Raw genomic sequence first — 12,041 nt, 5'->3', positions numbered from 1 at the left:
CATTTTATATGCAGGGGTCGGGTTCGAACACCTGACACTCCACTTCTCCATAATTAAATTATGTGAGCTCTACCACTAGGTTACTTGACAAAAAAAAAAAAACATTTACACCGTCCTCATGAACTTAACTCAATTGATATAAACAATAAATAATATATGCAGGTTCAGAGTTCAAACTCCCATAACCCATAAAATACATTCATACATTACCTTAACAACAACAATTAATACAATAATGTGAAAGACCACCTAATAAGGTGTGAGATAACAAGTGGAAGATTCCACCACACCACACCAAACTAGTTGAAGTTGTATTGAAGCTTAAGGAACCGACACACCCAATCAAGTAACCTCAACCTTACACAAAACTACTTACACTGTTTCTGTCTCTCTGTCTGTGTGGTTTATGTTTTTTTTTCAACACTTGAACTGGTGTTTCAACTCAACTTAAGTCAATCTAATAATCTAAAGTATCAAAAACACACACCAATACTGTTTTTCTTCAATGTTGGTCCAAGAGCATTCTTCAGCTCAAAAACCATCAAATCCAAATCCAAATCCAAAACCTTATTTGAAAAAAAGTGATCTTCCTACAAACCGTTTTACTCATACAAAGAACCTCGACTTCTCCGTATGGGTATCCGAAAATCTTTACAAAATTGTTTCCGTCATTCTTCTCGTCGTAACCGTCGCAGCACTTTTCTTCTTACGTAACGTCGGCGACACCGCCGCTTTACTTTGTTTCGAGAACAAAGCGCGTGATCTCGAGAAGATCGAGTATCCACGCGTCGATTGGAACAAGATAACACCAATCGCCGATAGAAATTCGCGGTACGCGAATTTCTTATCGGAGAAATGGATCGTGGTTTCGGTTTCGGGTTACCCGAGTGATGAGTTGAAGAAATTGGTGAAGGTGAAGGGTTGGCAGGTTGTGGCGATTGGTGATTCAAGAACTCCGGCGGATTGGAGTTTGAAAGGTTGTATCTTTTTGTCTTTGGATGAACAAGCGAATTTGGGGTTTAGGGTTGTTGATTATTTGCCTTATGATTCTTATGTTAGGAAAATTGTTGGGTATTTGTTTGCAATTCAACATGGTGCTAAGAAGATTTTTGATGCTGATGATAGAGGGGAAGTGATTGATGGGGATTTGGGGAAACATTTTGATGTTGAATTGGTTGGTGAAGGTGCTAGGCAAGAGGTTTTGTTGCAGTATAGTCATGATAACCCTAATAGGACTGTTGTTAATCCGTATGTTCATTTTGGGCAAAGATCGGTTTGGCCGAGAGGTTTGCCGTTGGAAAATGTGGGTGAGATTGGGCATGAAGAGTTTTACACTCAGGTGTTTGGTGGGAAACAGTTTATTCAGCAGGGGATTTCGAATGGATTGCCTGATGTTGATTCTGTGTTTTATTTTACGAGGAAATCGGGTTTGGAACCGTTTGATATTCGATTTGATAAGCATGCGCCGAAGGTTGCATTGCCTCAAGGTGTGATGATGCCCGTTAATTCTTTTAATACGATGTATCATTCGCCTGCTTTTTGGGCTTTGATGCTTCCGGTTTCGGTTAGTAGGATGGCTTCTGATGTTTTGAGAGGTTATTGGGGACAGAGGCTTCTTTGGGAAGTTGGTGGTTATGTTGCGGTTTATCCACCTACTGTTCATAGATATGATAGGGTTGAGGCTTATCCCTTTTCGGAGGAGAAAGATCTTCATGTGAATGTTGGTCGTTTGATTAAGTATTTGGTTCTGTGGAGATCGGATAAGCATAGATTGTTTGAGAAGATCTTGGATTTGAGCTATGCAATGGCAGAGGAGGGTTTTTGGACTGACAAGGATGTGAAACTTACTGCCGCTTGGCTTCAGGATTTGTTAGCTGTTGGTTATCAGCAGCCAAGGTTAATGTCTTTGGAACTCGGTCGTCCGAGAGCAAACATTGGTGACGGTGACCAGAGGGAGTTTATCCCACAAAAGTTGCCTTCTGTTCATCTTGGGGTTGAAGAAACAGGAACTGTGAATTATGAGATTGCTAATTTAATCAGATGGAGAAAAACTTTCGGGAATGTTGTGCTCATCATGCATTGCAGCGGGCCTGTTGAACGCACGGCCCTTGAATGGAGGTTGCTTTATGGGAGAATATTCAGAAGTGTAGTTATTTTGTCGGAAAAGAAGGACGTAGATCTTGTTGTACAAGAGGTCCATTTGGACCAAGCATACAAGTAAGCCCTGTTTTATTTTGCATACAACTATGGCATATGACTGACTGTTATTTTATGACTAAGCTGTCTATTAGTGATGGTTGTCAATATGGTTTAAAAATTGCGGTCTATGGCGGTTACAATGCCATTGCAGAGACATAAAAATCCTTTATTTTGCAGCCAAAATTGCAGTTGTGGACCACAATTTAAAACCATGATTCCATCCACATGAATCTAAAACTGAACTTGGGCCCTTCACAATTTGGTATCAAATGTTTATAAATAGGCAATAGAAGACTGAGGTTTGAAGAATAAAATAAGAATTTGTCGAGTAACTGCTTTGTGCTGTTAGATGTCTTATTATGTAACATTCAGAATCTGATAAAATATTTGTGTTAAGCTGATGTGAAATGTGAATTGTGCTTAGACGCGAAAGAAATGCAACTGCCATCACTTTAACCATGCTAACATTAATATATGAGAATTGGATGACATACAGCATGACTCCACCAATGGAAACTTTGGAAGAGCAGTATTAGAAAGAAATGTTACCTATTTTTACCGTTAAGCATTTATTTCTAATCTTAATAAACTTTTTGATTGATCATGAAAGGATTTGGAATAGAGATGGATTACTAATTATACGATAAATATGAAAGTAGAGTTTAGATGGATCTTGATTAGAAATAAATCAGGAAAGGGGATTGTAGAGGGAAGGAAATAAGTCCTTATTGAAGTACTAGTGTATTGTGAATTGTGATGATTACTACTATTTTTTCCTACTGGATATAATTTTAATTTTTTTTTCATTTCCTGTTTCCAGGTACCTGCCAAAAATATTTGATCAATTTAGCAGTGCAGAAGGATTTTTATTCCTGCAGGATAATACAATTCTTAACTATTGGAACTTACTACAAGCGGATAAAACCAAACTGTGGATCACTAATAAGGTAGTTTTGAATATGTTATTGTGTTTCTGTTGACTCAAAGTAGTGGATACTTAGCTCCTGTTTGGTTTTTAAAAACGTTTTTTTTTCTTCCACTTTCTGTTTTAATTTGCAATCACAGAATTACCTTCTTACTTTCATTTTGTCTTTAATGAAAGCAATGTGAACACAGATAATGAAATCAGAAAATATTTTATCAACCCAAACAAGCCCAGTTCTTGTGTTTGCATGATAGATGCTCCCCCTCCTCCTCATACAAAATCCTCAACAGCACTGTCAAAAAAAGCCTCGGATACAAAATCATCATCATCCAATCATATGTTATGTAAAAAAGAGTTTGGCCTCTAAGTTGTTAATATAATGTTCAATTTTATTTTTATTTTTTTCACTAAATCATGTTTGCACTCAATAGATGATAGTGTAAAAACATTGTGCACCTGACCCTCATTATTTGATCAAAGTCAAACCCCTGTTTTTATGTTCTTCTTTTATACTACCTTTGTCCCTAAATGAGCACTATTTCAAATTACGCATGAGCACTATTTCAAATTACTAGACATGTTTGTTATATTTTTCCAAATAAGCCCCTAATGATTATTATTAAGTGTCTGGAAATATGAAAATCAGACCAGACTTAAATACATTCATATACGCAAGGGTATTTTAGGAACAACCATACATAAAATGAAAACATTAAATACACAAAATCTTCTTAAGATATGTGCAAATTATAAAGGGTCCTTAGAAAAAGGACGGAAGAAGTGTGTATAAAAAGGGATAGGGGTAGTACCATTTTTGAAAGACAGCATTAACTCTTAAAACTCCACTAGCTTTCATTTTCCCTCTCTGACGGATTCATTGGGATCCAGGTACCCGAGTCTTGGTCTTCTGTTTTAACTGGGGACAACAATGCCGACTGGTTATCTCAACAAGCAAGCATGGTACAAAAGGTTGTTAGCATGATGCCAGCTCACTTTCAAGTCAATTACAAAGACACAAGTAACAATGACAAGAACCTCTTGTTATGCAGTTCTGAGATATTCTATGTTCCTCAGCGCTTGATCAGCGATTTCGTTGAGCTTGTTAACCTAGTAGACAATCTAGAGATCCATCAGAAGGTTGCAATTCCTATGTTCTTTGTCTCAATGGATTCTACACAGAATTTTGATCCTGTTCTTGATAAAACAATCTACAAGCAAGCTCCTCCAACTAATTCATCGACTCTTTATTCGGCTAAAGTCCCTGCTGTTCATCCATGGAGTGTATCAAGTGAGCAAGAATTTATTAAGCTTATCAGAATAATGGCTGAAGGGGATCCACTCCTAATGGAATTGGTTTGAAAGGTAGAAACTGTTTCTTAATACTAGCTCAGGAAAGACAACCAAGAAACATGTAATACACTTGGATAAATCTTCTACACGGCCTCTTCTCAATCAAAAATAGTGTTGCAGTCTTTTTAATTTTTGTTTTTATCTTCTAAAATTTGTAGGGTGGTTTTTTAACCCCTTTTTTTTTTTTTACCCCTTTATTGTATATTTGGTCCACAGAGAAAATGAATTAATGTTTTTTCCTTTCGTTTTTGTGAAAATATGAAACAGAAATGTATTTGTAATGAATATTGCAATTCAAGCTCTCCATTGAGAGATTCTTTTTACGGTGCTTTCCCCTTTTATTCAGTTTATTTCTGCATGAAGAACATCTTATAGGGAAACATTGATTGTAGCAACAATCTTGTTACTTCAGTGAGTTCCAAGAATGTGAAGATTGATAGACCCATAAATTATTCCATCATTTTGTTACTCACCACCTTTTTTTTTTCTTCAATTATAGAAGTAGCATACACACAAATGCTTATACAATGAGCACTTATATTCAGTAAATGCTGATTAGGTTTCTATTGCTGTTTATATATATTATTATCAAATTTATTTTTGCACAATGTGATTGATTCAAGAGATTAAAGAGTTTCATTCAAGTTCAATTCGACCGGGATTATCCAAATTCAAAACCTATTGCATTATTAAGGTATTTTTTTGCCTAAATACCAGTGACAAGACAAAAACAAAATTCATTTGCACACTATTATATATAAGATGAAATCTATATATAATGGAACCATATCTTTATATTTAAAATTGGAAGATATATTGGCTAAGTTTGTTTGGCATTTGCAACTGCACATAAAGGAGCATAGTCCCTGAAAGTCAACAAAAATTACAACAGGGAAAAAGGGGAAAGGAGATACAAATTACATCAACAATGATGCCATTGGCAACATCCATCAATTCAAGGTGGTAACCAAGTTTCAGAGAAATAAGGTACAGTTAAGTTCTCTATATATTCATCTCAATTATGAGTGCATACTTCAACGATCAATGCCTTCAATTTTATCTTCCACTTCTGAGTACAACTGCCTCAACTTCTCAATGTTTTCTTCTTCAGTTTCCCAATATCCGCGTCCATTGGCTTCCAAGAATGTTTGCACCAGCTTCCTGAAGGAGTTAGGATTTGTGCTCATCAGCTTCTTCAACATTTCCTCGTCTTGAATGAATGTTGTGTTGGCTTCTTCATACACCCAATTGTCAACTTGTCCAGAAGTTGCACTCCATCCAACTGTGTTAGTAAGCCTCTTCTCGATCTCCCGAACACCCTCGTAACCACTTGATAACATGCCTTCATACCATTTGGGGTTCAACAGCTTGGTTCTTGCATCAAGTCGAACTGTCTCTGAAAGGGTGCGTACCTGAAAGGAATGATATCTCCATAAGGTCAAATGAAAAAACTACTAACAAGTGACAACCAGAACACAGAGTCTATGTAGGTGATTTTGATAGATAATATTGAGAAAGATCAAAATCCTAATAAGGATGTCACTTGTGTAGATTCATCTTTAGTTCATAAAGTGTCAGCTCATTAGTAAGAGTTTGACATTGCAAAACCTTAGGGGTGAAATTCAAATCTCCTCGGGGATGGTTATAAAATGACCATTAGTGTCACTTTAATTAATAATAATTTCTCTCTTCCCAATTTTTTTTCTAAGAAAACGAAGTTTGAAAATAGTACATTCATATAACAACTTTAACCTGGGCATTGGCAGTGGTGGTATCAGCAATATATGCACTTGGCTTCTTCCCATCTTTCCTTAAATTTTGAACAAGGTTAGTGGGGTCTGAATCAAAGTAATGACTGACATCAGTGAGGGAGATTTCCGATGAGTCAAGGTTTTGGAACGTGGCGTCTGCCGTGCTGAGAGCCATCTCAAAGACTTGTCTTTTTTCAGTCATGCCTGCACCAGGAGCATCACAATCAAAAGCAAAAGACTTTCTGCTAAGGTACATGTCTTGGAGCTGCTTCTCATCATTCCATGAAGAATTCTCCACAGCCAGGTTTATGTTTGAGGAGTAGGATCCTGAGGCATTGGAGAAGATCCTTGTTGCGGCTTCTCGAACTTCAACCCCTAGGGCTTCAGCTTGTTCCATTGCATGCTTCCTTACATAGTTCATCTCTGCTGGTTCGTCTAATTCGGCAACCATCTTCACTGCTCGATCCAGAAGATTCATCTGAAGAAGAAAAGAATAAAAATATGAGCAAAGCAACAGACAGATATGAAAATCCTGGAGTAATAAGGTAAAAGAGAGTTTTATGCAAAAAAATAACCTGAACAATCATTAGTTTCTCGCGAAGAAATCAACAATTTTTGTTTTTGTTAGAGGTTAAGTATGGACAGACTATTTGAGTTTATGTAACCTTTTTAAACAATAACAGAATAGTACTCCAAACAACGGTGTGATAACTGATACCTGATTGATGAAAAGGTCTCTGAATACTCCAGAGCAATTAACGACGACGTCAACCCTAGGCCTTCCAAGCTCTTCAAGGCTTACAGGTTCTACACGGTTGACCCTTCCGAGGTTATCAGCTATCGGATTTACACCAATCATCCACAGAACCTGAGCAAGGGATTCTCCATATGTCTTAATATTATCTGTTCCCCACAGTACAAGGGCAACTGTCTCAGGATACTTTCCTCCATTATCAATTTTTTGCCTTTCAAGCAATCTCTCTACCACTATTTTGGCACTCTCCATTGCTGCTGTAGTAGGAATAGATTGTGGATCCAGGGCATGAATATTCTTTCCTGTTGGTAAAACTTTAGGGTTTCTGATCGGGTCGCCTCCAGGTCCTGGCTCTACAAATTTACCTTCCAAGGCTTGTTTTAAACTTCCCACTTCATTATCAGCTACAATTAACCTCAAACATTCTCCCAAGTATTCAAACAAAATTCTGAGCTTTTCCCTATCACCTCGGTAAAATTTTGTGTCCGACAAGTACTGAATCCATGGTTCGTTTATGCCGAATCCAAGGATGGAGGTAAGTTTATTAGATACATCTACAACTTGACCCTTACTATTAGTAGTACGCTCCACAAAGGAAGTAATTGCTCCGCGTGATGCTTCGGTTATTTGCCGAAGAAGCTCTACATCCTTTAATACTCCTTTGTCACTGCTTCTATAAATTTCCTCTATGTTTCTTCCTACACTCTGAGCTAGTATAGAAGGGAGGGAGGAAATACCTTCTTCCACACGATCAAGTGCAGCTATGTTCACCAATGTAGCAACTGCTTCCATGGCTGTGGGTGGCTCACCAATGACATGGAGTCCACAAGGCAACAGGCGGGACTCAATCTCCATGATCTTAGCATACACCTTCCCAACAACAAGATCTCGCTCTTTAGTTGGAAGCTCCACACCCTCCTCTGGCAAATCCACATCCTTGTCGAGATTGCATTGTTTAGCCGTGCTAATGATTGAACTCACAATTTGTTGACCGCGGCCAGTGTCCTTGAGTGACTGATACGACGAGATGAGTTCACTTAACTGCTTAAGACCCTTGTACAGTCCTGCATTTTCGGCTGGAGGAGTAAGATAGCTTATGGTATTTGCGTAGCTCCTGCGTTTGGCTATGGTAGCCTCTGAAGGGTTGTTTGCAGCATAGTAATAGACATTTGGAATATTCCCGATCAGACTGTCAGGGTAACATACATCACTCATCCCTACCTGCTTTCCAGGCATGAATTCAAGGGAACCGTGTGTGCCGAAATGAAGAACAGCATCAGCTTTGAAAATTTTCTCGACAAAAGAGTAATATGCTGCAAAACCATGATGAGGGCTTGCAGATTTGGAGAAAAGTAACCGCATAGGATCACCTTCGTAGCCAAATGTAGGTTGAACACCTATGAATACATTACCATATTGCTTACCATATACCAACAGATTCTCTCCATCCGCATTCAGATTCCCAGGAGGCTTTCCCCAATTTTCTTCTAATGCTGTGGCATAGGGAGTGAGAGCTTGGTATTCACGGACGTTCATTTTGTAAGCAATGTTGAGATTTGGGCTGCTGAATTGCGCTTCTTTGTCATGTAATATATCTTCAATCAATGCTTCTGAAGTCTCGGGAAGACCTTCAACATTGTAACCATCACTTTGAAGTTCTTTTAGAACAGAGAAAATGGAGGAGAAAACGTTTAGGTACGCAGCGGTTCCTACATTTCCTTTGTCTGGCGGGAAACTGAAGACAGTGATTGCTAGTTTCTTGTCTTCCTGTATCAAGATAATTTCAACACATAAGTGAAACTTCTCAGAAAGCAGATGAGAATGTACAGTAAATTCACATGAAGACAACCCTAAGGTTTTACTACATTGGAAAAACATGTAGTACAGGTGAAGCTGTATAATGAGAAATAGAGAACAAGATGATTTTTAGACATTGGTGAGACAAACCTATGAATTTACATGAAAGATGAATAAAAGAGTAAGCATATAATGAATATTGATTTTGTCCCACAATATAAAATGTCAACAAAATATTTTGCTGTTCTTAATCTGGACAAAAGAAACGAGGTTATTCTTTTTGTTATGCAGGTGTGCATGAACAACTAAGACTTCTCACAAATATATGCTTCCATTCAGCTCAAAGTCAATATCAAATTATCACTTTTACTTTTAACTTTCATTTTGCTGCAAAGAAAAAAGATTATGAAATATAGTTCCAAAGAACAGAGTTCACCACCTAGAGATTACTTATAGTATCATTTGCAGTTTGAGTAAATATCACATAAGAAAACTTCGGAAATTGTTTCCTAATTCTACTTGAAATCGGCTTTTAATAAAAGAATAGGAACAAACAAAGAATTTCCAATATCAGATATCTGCTTCAATCTTTGTTAGATTATTTTCCTACAACCTTAAGAGATAATCTTGCAGGCTATGTTAAGATTTTACTTGAACCAAAATGTGACTTCAAAACGCGAAATATGGTAAGTACCTTTGTTTTTCTTTTCAACTCAGCCCATCTGATTGCCCTGGTGCAAAGCTGCTCCACTCTCTTGTGAAGAGCATGAGATTTTCCTTAATAAACATTAGTGAATTTTGTCAAACAAGCAAGCAAGAATGAATGAAGAGAAGAGAAAAAAGGACATATAAACTACTACCCTTGTTCACATAAACAACTTAATTAAGCACTTATCAAATAAGCATTTATTGATTTTTGAAAGAATAAAATAAGCATTAATCATTTCTATAACAAGATAAAATAAAGTCAAACTGTTTGCCTATAAGTTATAAGTTGCTTTTATAAGTTATTCAGGAGAGCTCATATGAGCTGAATATAGCTTATTAACATTTCATAAGCTGTTTCAATAAGCTCTCCAAAACAGTCTCAGAAGTGTTAATGTCAGTTGATAAACTCAATGTCAATCTAAACAGACCCTAAGAGTATTTGCAAGGACAATGCTTAATAGGGTATAAGGTAAAAGGATATTATAGAACTAACTTATCATCACAAAAGGTTAGAAAAAGAGTGATTGTTTTACCTGTTTTGGGATCCCGACCAGCGAAAACTATTGGCTCCATTCCTCCATCTAGCTCTGGCAATGCAACTTGAAGAGCAACTTGAATTGGATGCAAACCCAAAGTACTATTCAACCACTCTTCAGTTGTCTGGAAAACCAGTGGCAAAGCAACAATATAAGGAACATCAAGCTTCATCAAAGCTTCAATAGCCCTTGGATGATCCTGCCTAGCAGGCCCTCCAACAAGAGCAAATCCAGTGAGAGATATCACAGAATTCACAAATGGTTTCTTAGTAATAGGATCAATGAAGAACTTCTCAACCGGCCCCGAAAAATCTAACCCTCCGGCGAAAATTGGAATAACCTTAGCACCTTTAGCCTCAAGTTCCATAATCACAGCAACGTAATGACCATCATCACCAGTAACAATATGACTCCTTTGCAAAACCAAACCAACAACAGGTGCATTTGAACTCTTTAGTTTCTCATTAGCATCCCTTCTGGTTCCATACCAATTCAAATACTCTTTGACATCATCATACATACAAGGTGCTAAAGGGTGCCAAATTCCATTATCTAAAAACAAAACAGGATCAGAATACTCCATCTTTGTACCTTTCAATGCTGGAACATAAGAACCAGAAATCATCTTCAAAAAATTCTGCAAATTATCAGGTGACCCACCAAGCCAAAACTGTAGACTCAATATATAAAGCCTAGCATCTTGAGCTTTATCACTTGGTAAATACTTCAAAACCTTAGGCAAAGTCCTCACAAGCTTCAACATGCTATCAGCAAAACCAGCTGAAGAAGTATTCTTCTTCTTGAAAAGCTGAAAAAAAGGACTTTTAGATTGTCCAAGTTGTGACATACTAAAAGAGCCCAATTTGTTCAACCTCATCACCTCAGGCATTGATGGAAACACCAAAACTGCATCCATCCTGTCCCTTTCTTTCTCAACAGCAGCTTTCACTTTCAGTGCTAGCTCCTCAACAAAAATCAATGAACCAATGAAGATATTAGCATCTTCTAAATCCTTGCAGAATGTTTCGTACGTTGATTTGTCGCGAAGCTCCTCGACTAAATAACCGACAACCTCAAAAGAAGCATCATTCTGATTGCTGTTGAGTTCTCTAACAGCTGCTGAGACTGATGATTGGTACTGAGCTTCAAGAACAACATACACAATTTTCACTGTTGGTAAGTTTTGCTTGTTTTCTGGTACTATTCTACGAACTTCTTGAGTTGTTTGAGTGAACAAACCATTACCAATTGCATTGCATTTCAATCTAAAGGAAGCTTTTGAGTTACCATAGTAATTGGTTTTCTTAGGAAGGAATGAATGAAGAAAAAGATGCCTTTGAGCAACTGAAGAAAGTTGATCAACTTTAGAATTTGGTAGAGTAAATGGTGTTGATAAAAATGAAGCCATTGATCATCAACCCAAATTTTAGACTAAAAAAAAAGATTAAAAATCTTATCTTTTTACAATAAAGAGAAAGTTTTGGTTATGATGGAAAGATGGTATTTGAGGAATTTGTACACTTTTCCTTTGTTCTTTCAAATTTGTTTAACCAAAGTTGAGTTGTGTTTCTCAACTCAACTCAACTTAGTTGAAAGTGTGTGTTTTTTTTCTTCTTGTTCTTCTATGGAGTTGAGTTTTTATTTGGAGGGTATGAGAGAGAAAAATAGTTTCTTCCAATGAAAACGGTTTCTATGGTTAGTGGTGAAAGTTTGGCCCACGTGGCAAAATGTAGTCATTGGAATCAATTATGAATAGTTTTTTGAGGTTAAAGAGAGTGTGTCCTAGTGAATGTGTGTGTGTGTCACACTCTCTCCCTTTCACTCTATAGATTTGTTATGTATCTCTCTATCTATAGAGATGAAGTTTCTTGAATTTTGATTGGTGGGATTAGATTTCACAAATGTAGATGACGATGAGAGAGAAAGTGTATGATTTTAATGGTATATGGTGTGACATGGAGAGGTTTTTTATTTGCTTTTTGAATATGTGTATCAGATTGAAAAGGGGGGTGTGATATTTT

The 12,041-nt window shown here is 37.1% G+C and overlaps 2 protein-coding genes across 2 annotated transcripts; one reads left to right on the top strand and one right to left on the bottom strand.

The window, feature by feature from the left end:
* The first annotated feature begins 225 nt into the window (after positions 1-225).
* On the top strand, positions 226-4,797 carry LOC25480361 (probable glycosyltransferase STELLO1). Its single transcript, XM_039835287.1, has 3 exons — positions 226-2,217; positions 3,020-3,146; positions 4,013-4,797. The coding sequence occupies exons 1-3, from the start codon at positions 506-508 to the stop codon at positions 4,481-4,483; spliced, it is 2,310 nt and encodes a 769-aa protein (XP_039691221.1). The 5' UTR covers positions 226-505; the 3' UTR covers positions 4,484-4,797.
* Positions 4,798-5,244: 447 nt separating this feature from the next.
* Positions 5,245-11,788, bottom strand: LOC120580941 (magnesium-chelatase subunit ChlH, chloroplastic). Its single transcript, XM_039835286.1, has 5 exons — positions 10,018-11,788; positions 9,471-9,553; positions 6,944-8,746; positions 6,227-6,703; positions 5,245-5,886 (listed from the first exon to the last, which is right to left on the bottom strand). Exons 1-5 carry the CDS (start codon positions 11,426-11,428, stop codon positions 5,509-5,511), a joined length of 4,152 nt encoding a protein of 1,383 aa, XP_039691220.1. The 5' UTR covers positions 11,429-11,788; the 3' UTR covers positions 5,245-5,508.
* Positions 11,789-12,041: the final 253 nt, after the last annotated feature.

The sequence above is a fragment of the Medicago truncatula genome, chromosome 1 (assembly GCF_003473485.1).
Source record: "Medicago truncatula cultivar Jemalong A17 chromosome 1, MtrunA17r5.0-ANR, whole genome shotgun sequence".
Classification (NCBI taxonomy): domain Eukaryota; kingdom Viridiplantae; phylum Streptophyta; class Magnoliopsida; order Fabales; family Fabaceae; genus Medicago; species Medicago truncatula.
The sequence above is the reverse complement of the archived record's forward strand: the minus strand, read 5'-3'. Positions and strand labels throughout refer to the sequence as shown.